We start from the raw sequence: 17,520 nt of genomic DNA, 5'->3' as shown, positions 1-17,520 counted from the left end.
AGTGTGTAATGTTGCTGTTTGAGCAGAAACAACATCTGCAGTTACAACGCTCAAAGTTCAAAGCAAAGGGAGATATTTGCTTTTAAAGAAAAGGACGACAACAAACGGCTGGTAGGGACTACACGACATTCCTCCCGGGTTAGTGACATCACCAACCCTAAAATTTACATAAACCCCGCCCCCGGGAATACGATTATTAGATTATCATGACAGAATATGCTAATCAATGACTAGAAGATGGTTAACTCCACATCAGCTACACACATTTTTTTATATTCAGGACACAAGCTGTTGTAAAACTTCACATACACACTCTGGGGACATCAGAGACTTATTTTATATCTTGTGAAAAGGGCATTATACCACCGATTTAAAAGGAATAAACATTCGCTCACATTTAATGATGCACAGATATCATTAAAACATTCAGATGATAAAAGATAAAAGTCAGATGAAATAACGAGAAAATACATATGAGAAAATGTGTTCCATTTAATCTTGTTGTGTTGCGCAAAAGGAAAGACAATAACGCGCAAAGACCTTCACCCGCTGATCGACTGCCCTTATTGGTTCGATTTATCCGGGCATTGCAGGGGGAACCACAAGCAACATAACTTACCAGTTTTGGAAATGTTGTTTTGAATTTATTGCACCAGTGTGTAAGACTATGGGCCCTATTTTAACGATCTGAAACGCAAGTGTCAAAGCGCAAAGCGCAAGTAACTTTGTGGTCGGATCCCGGCGCTGTTGCTATTTTCCCGGCGGGATAAATGACTCTTGCGCCTGGCGCAAATCTAAAAGGGGTTGGTCTGAAGTAGCTTCATTATTCATAGGTGTGGTTTGGGCGTAACGTGAAATAAACCAATCAGAGCGTCCTCCCACATTCCCTTTAAGAGCCGGCGCGCTTGTTCCATGGCGGATTGCTATTATAACGGCGGGTTTGCCGGCGCACGCCAGAAGCGGTTCACAGCCGAGGAGACCGACGTTCACGTCAGGGCCGTAAAACACAGAGAAGTGACATTGGGGATGATGGGAGAATCCCACCCAAATCAGCTACGGTTAAACAGGCGTATAATTTGGGTAAATGTGTAGCCTAATCTAGATTTTTTTTTTTTAAATCTAGATAGATCTTTTTCACATCTTCACGGACACAACAATGATTTCCCTCGTGTGTTAATATTTTTCCTTGTAATAATGTATGATTTGCAAAAATGAAAACTGCTGCGTCTGTTTATAATTATTAGAGAATCAAAGTGGATGCGCGTTAACACGCTACATTATGGCCAAGCACGCGCCCTTAAAATACCATATCACTAACGCGCAACGCGCCACTGTCTTTAGACTGTTTTTTTCCTGATCAGTGGCGCAATTGCTTTCTAAAACTGGAAAATAGCAGCAGGGTACTTTTGCGCCGGAACACGCCGCCTCTTTTCACTGAACCACCCCCGCGAGCGCAAGTTCATTCCCTAATTTACCGACGTGTGTCTGTGGAGGGAAAAGTCCGCTGTGCGCGGGTGCAAAATAGGAATGATACATGCGTCGGTGTTCAAAGTCAATTGCGCTGGGTGCAAGATAGGGCCCTATATGTTGTAGTGTGTGTGTTTGTGAAGGCTTGTGTGTGATGTCTGAGGGGAAAGTTGGGTTTTTCAGCTAGAGTGAATGGTTTTGAGTGTAGAGCTTCATTTGACCTGAAAATAGGATGTTTGGGGAATTGGGTGAGACGTTATGGATTTGTGTTTACTGTTTTGAGAATACGAGGCATCAGGCATAGTTTCAAGAAATGTAGCAATCGAGAAAAAATGTTTTTTTTGAAAAACTACAGATTCTGGTACTTGACACAATGACCACAACATGTAACTCATTCACCAACCCTGAACCAATTCTGCTAAACTATAAGCACAATTCACCTTTAGCTAAGCCCAGCCCCCTTAGTTACTGTTGCTACGTCCGTCAACTTCATCTGGGCTCTGGTTTGGTATCAACATGGCTTATGCTGTGACGGCTCTTCCTGCTGAAATTGTATCAAATTTTTATAAAGCAGCAAATAAAGTGTCCGATAGAAGTAGGCAGAAGGGGCTGCAGTGTGCGTTCGAAGGCTATATTCAAGACATACGGTGAAACGCAAGCAACAACAAGACATCCGAATAGAGGCAAAAGCATAACGGTCACAGTCAAAAAATTAACCACCGCATATCCTAATCGAGACGGAGACTGGGACTAACAATATCAAGAGCAACACTGTTCATGCAAAGCTGGGTAACGTTAGGTCTCTATTCACTTCTATAATCGTTATTACAAAGCAAACAGACTACGCAAGTATAAAGTTGTATTTATTAGCAGCGTGTGCTAGCGTATCAACAATTAGGGTAGAGAACCGAAATCATAACCTAAAACTGTCTAACTAGTTTAACTTCACAGTAAGGTTAAAAGCAACATTTATCTTAAAAGTGTGTTGTTGATCTTGAGGGGTTTCGCTAACTGAGGACGTCCACACAGTTTAATCCAAAAACGACACTTGTCAGGATTTGATTTCGGTTTTGGAAAGGGAAAAAAAACAGACACCCCCCTCCAACCTCTCTGGGAAACGCGTATCTGTGTTACAAATGCCCCAGGCACAACGTTTAACCATATTTTTGATAAAACTACGACGGTAATATCCTGCCGAGACTAAAAATATGAGACGCCTGTGTTAAAGTCAATGGAGCGCTGTGAAAAAGTGTCGGACCTCTGTGGGAGCTCGTTCTTGGCTGCGCCGTGATTGGTCAATCTACATTCTAGGGTGTGGCTTAGCCAAAGGCGAATTCCTGCTTTACACTCAATTTGCAGCTCTAAAACACACTTTTTTCAAAACACTACACACAATTCTCTACATTTGGCACAAATTTCATGCAGAAAATCTCTTGTTTTCACAAGGAATACTCAGCCATTCAAACATGCACACTGACTCATCACATGATCAAACACCGTCACACTGTTTTACAATGAGCAATCAGAGCTTTAGCATAAAAGGGAAACGGGTGAGCTTCTCAATGGAGCAAGACAACCTCGCACATACAGCTCAGCGACATGATGCCACACAGTGATTGTGGTGTGTGTGTGGTGTGAATAAAGTAAATAAAAAAACGTCACACCCTGATCATGTTTTCAAGAGTACTGTTGTGTGCAATAGATTCTGTTTTTGCATTGAGTTGTGTTACAGTAGTGTACATGCAGAATTTACTATAGATTTATACTCTTGATATAAAACTCACAAATCTAAATGCCTAATCCTCTGCAGAGATCTAAGAAGATCCATTACTGTAAAGTTTCTAAAAATATGCATTGGCAGTTATGAAACAAAGAACCTTCTCACAAATTGAGCATTGTGTTTTCAATTGTTTTGCTGTAGTGTGTAATGATGTGTATAGTGTTTACCTTTTTGAAAGCTTCAAGCTGCTCTTTTGGTGTGAAAGTTTGAGTTTTGAAGTGAGAAGGTGTGGTTGTGTTTATGTAGCTTTAGAAAAGAAAGGGTGTTGTGTTTAGACATTGGGGAACATGGAGGAAACGTTTGTGAAATGTGTTTTAGCATTTGAGAAAAACTGTAATTTAGGGCATAACATATCGCCGGATATGGGTCGTCTCTTCACAGGCGTCGAGTTGTCTCTTCTTTACCACAAGGTATGCGGTTAGTGAGTAAGTTAAATCTGTTGGAAACATAGTCCTAACACTTTTTAAATAGCCCACTTAAAGTGTTTATTGCAAATAAATTACTAAATGGTTAAAATGAATAAGTAAATGAAAAAAAATGCGTAAATATGCGTTATTTTTACTTGTGAACGCACCCCTTTCAAAAATCTTGCTTTCAACGCCCCATTGTTCTCTAAACGCCTCCATTGAAAACCACTAGTCTAGTCATAACAGCAACACGCTTCTCCCATTATCACTCTCTTGCTTGCTTTCTCTGTGGGACGTTCCGTTCTTCGAGTGAATAAGGACACAAAACCTAATAGCCTACAGGAATAATGAAACTCTTTCAAAATGTTAGTACTTTTCATCGTGTGTTGGCTGGCCTCTCAATAACTGGGTACGTAGTTACTACTTTGTCATTTGTAGCTGGCTTCCTGTTACCGTTAGTGTTTGGATATTAAATGAATAAACTACAACATATCAGTAATGGACCTGTTTAGGAGTTTAAGTGTCATTTTAATTTGGACTGATACAATGTGAATTTTGTGAATTTTTTTTCACATGGTGGCCTAATTATTAACAGCAGTCTTTGTGGACTAAACTGTGGATAATCAGGGATAAATCATAGTTTTTTTAAATACATACAAATATTTACAATAATTACAAACTATTATACTTTGCTTTGTTTATATACACAAAAAGGATGTATAATAATGTATCATTTTTGGCCCTTGGTCCGGACCAAATGAACCGAACTACAGATGTGAAAACTCCCTAAATTATCATGACTTATTTCCCTGTAAAGGTTTCACATTTTCAAACCTCTAAACTCTCCACACCTTATTACCTTTTTGGTTTACTTCTGTGTGGGAATGAGACCTTTGTACCAGTCGCACTGAGACATTTCAAATGATTCCAAACATGCATAATACTGTATGATAATTGTTCATATATTAACCATATAGATTTGGTGAATTCAGGTAGGGATGCGTGAAGGGAATGATGTGTAAATTGGGAGGTGATCAACTCAAGTGTGATCGTATCTCAAATGGGGATAGCAAGAGAGTTTGAATGTTTATTACCTTTGTTTTCTCAGAGAGTAGCCCTCTCTTCCAGTTTCTCTAGTCTTACACTTTCTTGTCTAGTGTGCTCGATCAGAATATGCTGCAAAATAAACTAAACTGTACTAAATCAACTGGCAGAAGTGTTTCCTGAGAAAGTACTGTTGCTGTTTTTTGTGTGTACCGTATGTGAGACACACCCTGTACAAGACAATGGTTAACTAATGACTAATGTCACGGATCAATTATTTGCATTTAGAAACCTATTCTATTTATAAGCCTTTTCACTCAAGGCAGGCAAGGCATCATTTTAGTAGCATTTTGACAAATTGCTCGTTTTCTTTTCTTTTTTTTACTTTGAACGACTCATAATTCTCTTACCTTTTACATCCATATAAAACAACAGCATTGTCATGATGTTACATTTTAGCCTCCCACATCAGAACATTATGAGTAACGAGGGAAACTCGTGTACTACTGTAGCGATACGAGAACCTGACACCGTCAGATGTAAAACAAAATGGAGCTGCACTATTTGTATCTTTTATTTATCATACACTTTGTTCCAAATTATTATGCAAGCGAGATATCGGTAGGATTGTATTACAATAAACAGTCAGATTTTCGATTTTCAAATAAAGTGTTTGTTTTATTTCTTATATCTTTTTAGATGACCAGTATCAATCTCAGACAGGATTTGTTAAGTAGTTTGCCACACTGTAAAAAAATCCAACTTGCAAATTGTTAACTCAGTTTAACATTTTAAGTTGAGGGGGCAAATTTTTAAGTGCAATGTTGAGTTTATTTATAAAAACTATTTAACTGCATATGTACTACTATTTTGTCCAATGAACACAAATAATTAAGTAGGGAAAACTTAATGTTTTTATTTCTTCGTTCGAACATTTAACTTCCCGTCATCGCGCATGCACAGTCTGTCTCGGTGTATCTTATGGTTGGTTTCCTCCAACCATGCTATTGAAGGGACTGATTTCATCTGGTTGAGGAAAGTTTTCTTTAAAAGTGCATTATGAAATATTTAGGAGGATCTGTTGAAATGCATCATATACATAAGCTTCTTGCGGGTTATTATTTTTATTAACAATTTCAGTCTAGCGCGAGAACGCACTCGTGATCTTTCGTTATTTCCTCATCACTTCTCGCGTGTGTTTGGTTGTGAAACGTAGTTTGCGAACCAGACAGAAGTTGTTGGCGAATCTTTCTTTTGTTAAGTCATGCAGTGTGAAACCCTCTGTCGCAGATCCATCATGCAACTTGGCAGCAACTGATGCTACCCCAGATAGGCAGTGTGAAAAGAACAGTGACATGACTACTTTGAAAATCCTGCAGCGTGGACTCGTCTCTGAGGAACAAATGTGGGCGTTTCTAAATTTGTGGGCGTTTTCAAACGGGTATTGGTGGGTGTTTATAAATCATGCAACGATAATGATGATTACTGAGCACTTCAACAATAAAAACTTTTCCAGCATGCTGAAATATTAGACAATTAATTATTAAAACAATTAAAACATTAGTGTTATTAATTTAACACTTTTTTAACACTAGCGGTTTTATTGTATAGTAAAAAATAAATACAAATAAATAGTTTCAGTGTGGCCCTTATCTTATTGCAACTGGTGCTGAAAGAGTTTCTACTAATCAATCACAGCAATCTTGAAATGATTTGGAAGTGAAAAAGTCACTGTAAAAGTTATAAAAGTCACAACTGATTGATTACTACCTTGTCAGTTATATCACTATTTTTCATATTTTATCACTTTGCGTTTGTCCATTAGTTGATTAGAGTTACATTGAAATAAGTAATAATGATGACACCACAGTAGCTCCTGAAAATGAACTCCACAGTCTTTCTGCTGGGCATTTAGGAACAGATTTAACCCTTATAAACTTTTCTATACAATGTGTGTTTGCTACAGTATAGATCACTGCAAAACCTCATCAAACTACTGTGACAGGTTTATATGTATCTGTGTATTAAATCTAATAATTCAATTGAGAAAACATATGATCTGCTTCACTTTATCATTCATGATCTGTTATTGTGTTTCCTCACAGATTGATTTATTTTGCCTACACTTCCACTCCAACAAGGTGAGTGTTTTTTCAAAACATTCTTGAGCAAATATCTCTAAAACACGGGCAGTTATTAGCATACTTCTAGAAATAAATGGGATACTTGCTTTAATAACAATTCAAGTATCATGCACGAGTTATCTTGCGTTATATTCTTACTGCTTCTCGCGTGTCTGGTTGTGAAACGTAGTTTGGGGACCAGACCGAGGGTGCTTCTCAATTCTTATTTTTGCACATCTGTTTCCTTTTCTCGCTTCCTTTCCTTGTGTCTCAGCTCCACCCCTGTAGGATGTGGGGGAAGGCTGCAAGGAAAGAAAAGGAGAACGGAGGAATTGAATGAAAGTTTTTTTTATACATACGGAATACTTGATCACTCAAGCGTCACTTTACAGTGTCATCAGCAGCGCTGTCATCAGCAGCTCTTATGTTGTTGAAGTTTGGTTATTTAAGAAATTAAATATTAATTCATAATAATAATAAAGCAAGATACTCTCAGTTTACATGCAAAACGTGCAAACAAAGGTTTCAAAAAATTCCACTCGGAAATTTTTAGATAGAACAAAATCTTTTTTTTTTTTTAAGGGCCGGAGTTTCTAGAAAGAATCGTTTTCAGAGGCGAATTCTCCGTTTCCGTGTAAACGAAAGGCAGAAATGAAGGGAAATGTCTCCGTTTTTCAAAATAACCATGTACGTGTAAACAGGGCCTAACTTCCTGCCTGTGCTCGGTCTAGTGTCCGGTATTGTTTGTGTGTTGCATGCTGTCTTGCCTGCTGGCTATGTTTCTGAATTATTTATTAAACAAACTACCTTTCATTCATCTCCGTTCTATTGTGTTCTTCCTGACCGCCAGAGGCAGTGGCTACTGTCTGGATACTATCTCTCGTTGCAAATGCATAGGTCGAGTGTAACAAGTTAGCTCTGTGAAATATTAATAATCAATAATAACTGGTTTATTAATTATTAATATTTATGAATATTTGGATCAGTTAATATAATTAACTTAATGTAGTAAAGTTAATATGAATGGAGTGGAGTATGGAGAATGGAGAGTGGTGTTTTGGTGCTGCTCGGTTTTGGATTATTCTGTGTTTATTGGATACTGACTTGGATTACGGACATGTCGACACCCTTGGTTTGAACTCGGCCTGATTTAACGACGCTGATTTTTGATACACGGACTGAAAGAACGGAGCAAGGCGGCTAGTTGACAAACTAGCTAGCGAGCGGCTGGGGTAACGACGCTACCTCGAGTAACCTAGCAACATGGGTCCGAAGAAGGCATTGACAGCCGAGGAGGGTGACGACATTAAGAAATCTTTGGACTTCTTGTCTGAGGAGATTTCTGTTGTGAAACTACAGCAGAAAGCCATCATGGACCTGGTGGAGGAGGTAAAGGCACTCAGGATCCAGAACGTCTGGTGCACCTGGAGAGTCGAGTGGCGGAGCTGGAGCAGTACACCCGGATAAATGATGTGATTGTGACTGGGCTCCGGATCAAACCCTGGTCATACGCTCGGGCGGTGAACGATGACAACGGGGGTGAGCCCGGTGAACAGGAGGTAAATTCCGTAGAGCAACAGGTGGCTGCCTTCCTACAATCCAAAGGGATTGAAATGGACTGCAACAACATAGAGGCCTGCCACCCTCTGCCCCGGAGAGATGGCAACGACAAACGAGCTGTCATTATGAGATTTATCAGCCGAAAACACAAAATAGCTCTGTTAAAACAAGAAAGGAAACTGAAGGGATCAAACGTATTCATCAATGAGCATCTAACAAAACGAAACGGCGATATCGCCAGAAAAGCACGTCTTATGAAAAAACAGGGAAAAATTCAACATACATGGACATCAAATTGTAAAGTATTTATTTAACTGAATGGGACGGTAACGCTTTAGATTACAGCCCGGAAAGTACTGTGTAATTAAACCGAAATTACACTGTAACTTTCGGTAATTACAGTGTACCTATAAAGTACTTACGTGCAAGTATAGGGGAACAAGTCTTGGGAATAAAGGGGTAACAACCAGGAAAATAACAAATTATTTAGGCAAATGATTTATACTGTAAGTATTTTAGAACTACGGGGTACTTATAATACAATCGTACTTTTGGGAGCAATTTAGCACAAGTACACTGCACCTTTTTGTAATAGTGTATACAAATACATAAAGGCTTTTCTCAAATTACGGGGTATACAGTGCATTTATAATTTGTTTTTATTGCAAAGGTGCACTGATTAAGTTGTTTCAAGGCAAGTAAAACTATTGCAACTTTTTTTTTTTTAAATGCTGGGGAAATATAGTCTTGTTTCATGCAGTTACAGGGTAAGTACAATAAAAACACATGTATACACACAATCTGATATAATTTGGAAACCTTTATTTGAAAAACAACTTATTTCAAAACAGATTTACAACATATTACACTTCTTATTCTTTATTAATTTGTTTTAAAATCAACTTTTCATTTCAAATAAGTCCTGACAGAAAGTACGTTTTGTCCTTTTTTGTTTCTCTTGCATAGCTTCCTCCTCTTGTTCCTCTTCTTCTTTTTCTATCATTCCATTGATTAGCCTAACCTTAAGAAGGAGTCTTTTGCTATTCTGTATTATTAAAATAAAATACAGTACACCCAGAAATGTTCTCATAATTTACTCATTTTTCGCTACCGACCAACTGTCACCAGCGTCCAGTGAGTGCATGAGAGTCGGCTTGGCTTCGCGTTTAGTTTCAAGCGTTCATTGCATTCTCGCGGGAGTTTGATGTGAAACTCGCGTGAGAACTGCCGTCTCTGTTCTTCTGTATTGTTTGTTTTTCATTATTATTATGTGTTATTGATTTTATTTTGTTGTGAGCATTAATAAAAACATTTTTTTTTTTTAAATCGACATTCGGTTTCTCGGCGCATTTACGTCACGCTTTAAGTTGTCAAGCGTGAACTCAACCCTCTCATGCACGCGCAGGTGACAGTTGGTTGGAAGCGATAGTCTACACTACAGTTTAAACATTTAAACTATTTGGTATTTTTCTTACAAACACTTATCGTCTCACTTCAGAAGACATTGATTCATCCATTGGGGTTGTATGGATTACTTTAGTTATTGCTGTATGTGCTGTTTGATGATGTCAACTTTTAGGAACACATCAGCTTGCATTATGCATTCACAGAGATTATTTCTTTTTCTAAAAACTTTTGTTTGTGTTAATCTGAAGAAGGAAATTCATATACATCTCGGATGACATGAGGGTAAAAGATGAGTAAATGGTGAGGACATTTCTGTACTGTATTTTCTGTAACACATAATACAGAATAGCAAGAGGGATTCCTTCTTAAGATTCATCAGTGGAAAGAAAGAAAAAGAAGAAGAGGAACAAGAGAATGAGGAAACTAGAAAAGAGTAACTAAGTGTTGTAAATCCGTTTTGAAATAAGTTGTTTCTCAAATAAAGTTTTCCAAGTGATATCAGATTGTGTGTATACATGTGTTTTTATTGTACTTACCCTGTAACTACATGAAACAAGAGGGTAAGAAGCACCACTTTAATTTACGGCCCGCAATGTCATACTTGTAACTACATGAAACAAGAGTATATTTCCCCTGCATTTAAAAAAAAAGCCTACTTTATAAATGCACTGGTAATTAAAAAAAGCCCTTATGTATTTGTACACTATTATTACAAAAAGGTGCAGTGTATGCAGCCTACTCGCTAAATTGCTCCCAAAAGTAAGATTGTATTATAGTATAAGTACCCCGTAGTTCTAAAATACTTACAGTATAAATAATTTGCCTAAATACTTTTTTTTTTCCTGGTTGTTACCCCTTTATTCCAAAACTTTACATTATGTCCCCCTATACTTACACGTACGTACTTTATAGGTACACTATAATTACCGAAAGTTACACTGTAATTTCGTTTTAATTACGCAGTATTTTTTCTGGTTGTTACCCCTTTATTCCCAAGACTTTACATATTGTTCCCCTATACTTACACATAAGTACTTTATAGGTACACTGTAATTACCGAAAGTTACACTGTAATTTCATTTTAATTACGCAGTACTTTCCGGGCTGTAATCTAAAGCGTTACCGAATAAGTTAACCAATATTATAAGGGTATGTAGGAAAGATTACTATAGTAAAATATTAGATAATAACAAAAACAATATTAAAGGAACATGGAACATATTGAACAGCATTATTAAAAATGGTTTGAAACAAAAGAGCTACCCTCAATATTTTATTGATAACGATATGAAAAAAGATAATATGGATGATGTGGTAAATAGCTTTAATAATTTTTTTGTAAATGTTGGACCAAACCTAGCAGAAAAAATTCCTGATTCACTGTCATCCGGGGATTGGGAGGATAATCTCATAGTGAGAAATCCGTGTTCAATGTTTGTTACAGCAGTTGAAGAAAAAGAAATAATACATATTGTAAATAACTGTAAAGGTAAAACATCTACCGATTTAAATGAAATTGATATGATATTTGTAAAAAAAGTAACTGATGGGATTTCAAAACCACTTACATACATCTGTAACTTATCATTCCAAAGTGGTAAATTTCCTAATAAAATGAAAATAGCAAAAGTTGTGCCATTGTATAAAACTGGGGATAGACACCACTTCACAAATTACAGGCCTGTTTCTTTACTTTCACAATTTTCAAAAATATTAGAAAAACTATTCAATAACCGATTAGAAAATTTCATAAACAAATACAAATTACTTTCTGACAGTCAATATGGATTTAGAGCAAACAATACAACATCACTGGCACTAACTGAATCAGTTCAGGTGATCACAGAAGCAATAGACAAAAGACTGCATTCAATTGGAATATATTCATTGATCTTAAAAAAGCTTTTGACACAATCAATCACGAAATATTAATCAATAAACTGGAACGGTATGGGATCAGGGGATTAGTATTGCACTGGGTGAGAAGTTATTTAAGCAACAGAAAACAATTTGTGAAGTTGGGTGAATATTCATCATCATGCTTGGACATTGTTTGTGGTGTCCCCCAGGGGTCAGTATTAGGTCCAAAATTGTTCTTATTATATATCAATGATATATGCAACATTTCAAAAACATTAAAACTAGTATTATTTGCAGATGACACTAGTATTTCCGGTTCTGGGGGAGATTTGCATGAACTACTGGGGAGGATTAGTACTGAAATGTGCAAAATAAAAATGTGGTTTGATAGAAACAAATTATCTGTAAACTTAAGTAAAACTAAATTCATATTATTCAGTAATTGTTATAAGAATACGCAGGTACAGATACAAATAGATGGGGTGGGCATTGAAAGAGTAAAGGAAAATAAGTTTCTTGGGGTAATAATTGATGATAAATTAAACTGGAAGTCACATATAAAATATGTTCACAGCAAAATGTCAAGGAGTATATTTGTTCTTAGTAAAGCAAGACACAATCAGAACCGGAAGCAGGAAATGGAACTATGATCACACAGTATCAAAAATAAGAATAATAGAATTAAAAGACACTACACAAGTCAGTGAATCATTCACACAGTTTCTGTAATGCATGTTCATTTATAGATCAGTTTGTCTATGATTAATGCACCAAAGTCTGTATATTGCCTAGGGCCAACTCCTGTTTTCAAATGACTTGCCATTAGTCTTAAAGAAAGTAAAAATAGCTATGTACGCTGATGACTCGACTATCTATTCATCTCAAGAAACAATTGACGACCTTGAAATTGTGTTATTGGAAGAACTAAAGTGTGTAGTAGAGTGGGTTACAAATAATAAGTTAGTCTCAAATGTTGGCAAGACAAAAAGTATTGTTTTTACTAGACATGCTACAGAGGGTAGGTTTATACTACCCAAAGTAAAAACAAATTATGGAAAGAGGACTATGTTGTATAGAGCCATGTCCGGTTGGAACACTTTGCCCAGAGACATTGTTAATGCACACAGTAAAAATCAGTTTAAAGTCCTTTTAAAAAGGCATTTGATCATAAATTAAATGTATTGCAAATGGTAAATTGTTATTCCACTATAAATTCTTGCTTACAGTATTATGACCAAATTGTATTATTGTAACAGAAGATTACTTCATATCTCAGAATGATGAATAAACTAGGTCTGGTGTATATGAGTGTGTGTTGGGATTAGTGTGTAGGTATGTGTGAGTAGGGGTGTGGTGTTTTTAATTGCGTTAGTGTTTTGTTTTGCAAAATGTAATGCATTGAAAATTGGTGTAAAAGTCTTGTAAGCGGTATGTTGGATTGTATCGACTCCAGGAAGAGTAGCTGCTCGTGTGCAGCTAATGGAGATCGAAATAAATAAGGCGGGAGGTGGAAAGGTGGAGGATCAGGGGGTGGGATGGGGTGCCAGGTCCATGGAGGGGAACAGGAACAAGGGGGAACGGCTTAAGTGGCGGCCAGGGCGAAACAGACAGTCCATTGGGTGGCCAGGGCGAAGCAGACAGTCCATCGGGTGACCAGGGCGGAGACGACCCCTCGGGCGGCCACGGCGGTGAAGACCCCTCGGGCGGCCACGGCGGAGACGACCAGGGTGAAGATGACCACTCGGGCGGCCATGGCGGAGACGACCAGGGTGAAGACGACCACTCGGGCGGCCATGGTGGAGACGAGCAGGGTGAAGACGACCACTCGGGCGGCCATGGCGGTGAAGATCAAGGCGAAACAGGAACAGACCCTGGCTCAGGAACAGTCACAGACACCACCGGCTCAGAAACTGGAACAGCAACAGACACCACCGGCTCAGGAACTGGAACAGCAACAGACACCACCGGCTCAGGAACTGGAACAGCAACAGACACCACCGGCTCAGGAACTGGAACAGCAACAGACACCACCGGCTCAGGAACAGGAACAGCAACAGACACCACCGGCTCAGGAACAGCAACAGACACCACCGGCTCAGGAACAGCAACAGACACCACCGGCTCAGGAACTGCAACAGACACCACCGGGCTCAGGAACTGCAACAGACACCACCGGCTCAGGAACTGCAACAGACACCACCGGCTCAGGAACAGCAACAGACACCACCGGCTCAGGAACTGCAACAGACACCACCGGCTCAGGAACTGCAACAGACACCACCGGCTCAGGAACTGCAACAGACACCACCGGCTCAGGAACTGCAACAGCAACAGACACCACCGGCTCAGGAACTGGAACAGACACCACTGGCTCAGGAACAGACACCGGCTCAGGCACAGGCACAGGAACAGACACCGGATTAGCAGGCGTGACGTGAAGCTCCTCTGGATCGGCAGACCTGCTGTGTCTCCTCCAAGCACGCAGTACTGCTACTGCATAAAAAAGGAAGACAGCCTTCTTTGCCATGGCAGGACTGATGGGAACAGCCTCCGGCACAGGAACCGTCTCTGCATCGGCAGACGTGACGTGGACAGTCTCTGGAATGGCAGAAGTGACAATGTGGACAGTCTCTGGATCGGCAAACGTGACGTGGACGGTCTCTGGATCGGCAGACATCCTGTGCCTCCTCCACGCATGCAGTACCACCACTGCATAAAGGAGGAGGACCGCTCTCTTGGCCATTGCAGGACTGATGGTGGTCTGCTCCGAGCCGATCTCAGGGATGACGGTGGCCTGCTCGGAGGGGACGGCCTCCGGAACGACAGCGGGCTTCTTGGGGGGGACGGCCTCCGGGACGACAGCGGGCTGCTCGGAGGGGACGGCCTCCGGGACGACAGCGGGCTGCTCGGAGGGGACGGCCTCTGGGACGACAGCGGGCTGCTCGAAGACGAACTCCGGGTCTTTGGGGAAACTGGAGGTCTTCCTCCTCCGTTTTGGATGGCGATGTGCAGGCTCTGGGCTGGACAGAAACCGCGGCGGACGGAGCTCTGGACTGGACATCACCAGCCCAGGGTCGAAGAGGGGCCAGAATGGAGAACCCTCCACGGGTCCCGCGAAATCTGACCAACCGGGTCCCCTCAAAAAATGGTCTCCTCTCCCGCTCGGTGGCTGGGGAAGAGACATTAAAAAACATACCGCTGGATCCTTGCATGACGGAGTCCTTCTGTCACGACACACACACAAGACTATGCAGTATTCTTTAATAGGGTAATCCGTACTCACAATCCAGTCCAGGCAAGGGTCAAAAACCAAATAGCAATCCAGAAACAAGAACACAGATAAGAACAGGCAGCAACAGGAACGGAAGTGTGGGGACAATATACAAGGACTCCGTGACAAACACTGAAACAGACAGGGTATATATACACACAAGTGCAAACAAGGTGATGAGAAACAGCTGAAGGAAATGAACAATCAGTGACAGACAGGATTATGGGAAATGTAGTGAAAATGCCTAGACACCGTGAAAACTGAGACCTCTAATGTTAAACCCAGGGAACCACCAGACACTGTGACACTCTGCTACAATAATATGTCAGCAGCATGTATGTACATTTTTTTAGTTTTGAGATAATAACATTTATGCGTGGTTTGTGAAAATGACACAAAAAAAAAATGTCACTGAAATAAGGTCATGAAACCCAAACTGATTATTTCTTTACAAGACTTTTGAAAATTGTATCACATAGCCTAGAATATTTTGCTCCAAAACTATGTGAAAATCATCCTGAGTGTAGCCGCTTCCTGGGCGTTGGCGCAGGGTGCCTCGCTGACAGATGTCTGTAGAGCTGCGGGCTGGGCGACACAATACGTTCGCTAGATTCTATAGCCTATGTGTCGAGCCGGTATATATATATATATACACTGAACAAAATTATAAATGCAATACTTTTGTTTTTGCCCCAATTTTTCATGAGCTTAACTCAAAGATCTAAGACTTTTTCTATGTACAGAAGTTACGTTTATGTGGCGGATTCCGTTAACTAGATTTATCCGTTAACTAACCGATCTAGGTTGTCTTAACACTGTAAATTGACAAAGTAAAAAAGAAAGGGAATCCGTTTTAATTTTTTCTAAATTCTGTTCTTACTTTACCAAAATTATGTTTTCCAATTTACTTTTATTTAAATTTTGTGCTAATGTTATATATGTAATGGTATTGTATAGTATTATATTCAGAAAGAGCTACAAGACTAAAGTGTGTGGGAAGTTGCTGAGGTATTAAAGGGCAAGACTGTAAAGAGCGTTGAAAGATATCGTTAGATTTTTTTAGTTAATAGGTAGCCTATCTGGTTTTGGTGTAATGCCCTGCAGAGTTTAAACAATAATAAAGTCAATCAAGAGCTTTAGATGTTAAGAACCAAGTCCAGCCCACTGTAATACACATCATCTACAACTGACATTACAAAATGAGGAATAACAAGCTTTGCGTGTAGATAATTACACGACATTATAACTGGTCACAACATCTTTTTTTTTATTAACAGGCTTCCTTACAACCAGCCCAGTGTAGTGGGGTAAGAACATAAACAGTTATTTTTTTGTATACATTTATTTTTTATTTCATACTACTATGCATTTGGATTTGGATTTGATGCATATGTATGTGAATTTCCTCATTTAAAACAGCCCAGATGGCAAAGGTGTTCTCTTGTCACCATGGTTGGCCCCAGTTGTATGGGAAGGAACTTTTGATCCCACATTGATTGATTCAATCTACAAACAACAAAACATCACCATAGCAACTACAGTCTTCGCTCTTGGAAAGTAAGTATATACCTCTCCTATCTCTGATCTTCATTGACTTTAAACAGTATTAAATAAACCAGAATCCCCTTTAAGTAATGCTGATGCTTACGTTAAGTACCACATTTTTTCTATTATTAGGCCAACACTGAACTATGATACTCTTCTCAGTTCCTCAAATTCAGCCAAACTTGCACGTTGATGGGCGTTGCTCTTGCTCTCGCTCTGGTGTGTGTGTGTGTGTGTGTGTGTGTGCTCGCTCTTTCGGGAGAAGTGCCTATACAAGCCCTTTATGGTTGTCATGGCCATGCCAGTCCTCGGAAAAATATTTCCGAAACTAATACGAATCCTGAAGGAGTGTATTTGGCACAGAAATACTGTCATACGTTTAACTCATAAACTTTGCCCATGTTGCATGACAATCCAACTCTTCAACAGAGTAATAAATAAGTCAGAATGCATGAAATAGCATTAGACATCCCCTTTAAGTTACCCCCACCCCAAACAATTCTAGTATATGACATACAATTATTTTGAGATTTAACAGCATACTTGTACCTACCTTACCTTACCCATCTTACCTTGTACCTAGCATACTTTGTACCTACCTTTCCGGCGAAAAATGAAGGGGTAATTAACATATGGTTACCGTGTCGATCGTTCTCTGGGATGTGTTTTCATGATAATCGAATGTAAAGAGTTTTATCTCTAAAAACGAATTAGCTTATAACGCTAGTATATGGGGCATCGAATATAAGTAAAAAGAAATCGCTGTCTGTATTCTTTTGTTAATATTGTTATTAAATAAACGTTTAGCTGCAATTGAACCCTGTGGGGTATTCCAGAAAGCAGTTTATGCAGCATTTCTGGGTAAGTTTATGGACAAAAAATTAAATGGATAACCTTAACTTTCAGATCTAAAAGCTGAGGTAACTCCGGGTGAATGTACAGTATATTTGAGTTCATTGTATGGTCTTTCTTAATAAACTACCAAAAGGGGAAAAGAAATTCTAATATTTTGTCAGTTTATTACTCTATAATTGTGTCACTCTCCCTCTCTGTTTT

The 17,520-nt window shown here is 39.3% G+C and overlaps 1 protein-coding gene across 2 annotated transcripts in view; it reads left to right on the top strand.

The window, feature by feature from the left end:
- The first annotated feature begins 3,861 nt into the window (after positions 1-3,861).
- Positions 3,862-17,520, top strand: part of LOC306991069 (globoside alpha-1,3-N-acetylgalactosaminyltransferase 1-like) — a 29,615-nt gene continuing 15,956 nt past the window's right edge. The window contains exons 1-4 of one of the 2 annotated variants that reach the window (XM_079598548.1): positions 3,862-4,063; positions 6,804-6,839; positions 16,197-16,226; positions 16,339-16,476. In XM_079598548.1, coding sequence (XP_079454674.1) covers positions 4,002-4,063; positions 6,804-6,839; positions 16,197-16,226; positions 16,339-16,476 — 266 coding nt within the window. In that variant the 5' untranslated portion in view covers positions 3,862-4,001. The remainder of the gene's footprint in view (positions 4,064-6,803; positions 6,840-16,196; positions 16,227-16,338; positions 16,477-17,520) is intronic. The other variant, XM_079598547.1, reaches the window with a different exon arrangement.

The sequence above is a fragment of the Phoxinus phoxinus genome (assembly GCF_949152265.1).
Source record: "Phoxinus phoxinus genome assembly, chromosome: 2".
NCBI classification, from domain to species: domain Eukaryota; kingdom Metazoa; phylum Chordata; class Actinopteri; order Cypriniformes; family Leuciscidae; genus Phoxinus; species Phoxinus phoxinus.
The sequence above is the reverse complement of the archived record's forward strand: the minus strand, read 5'-3'. Positions and strand labels throughout refer to the sequence as shown.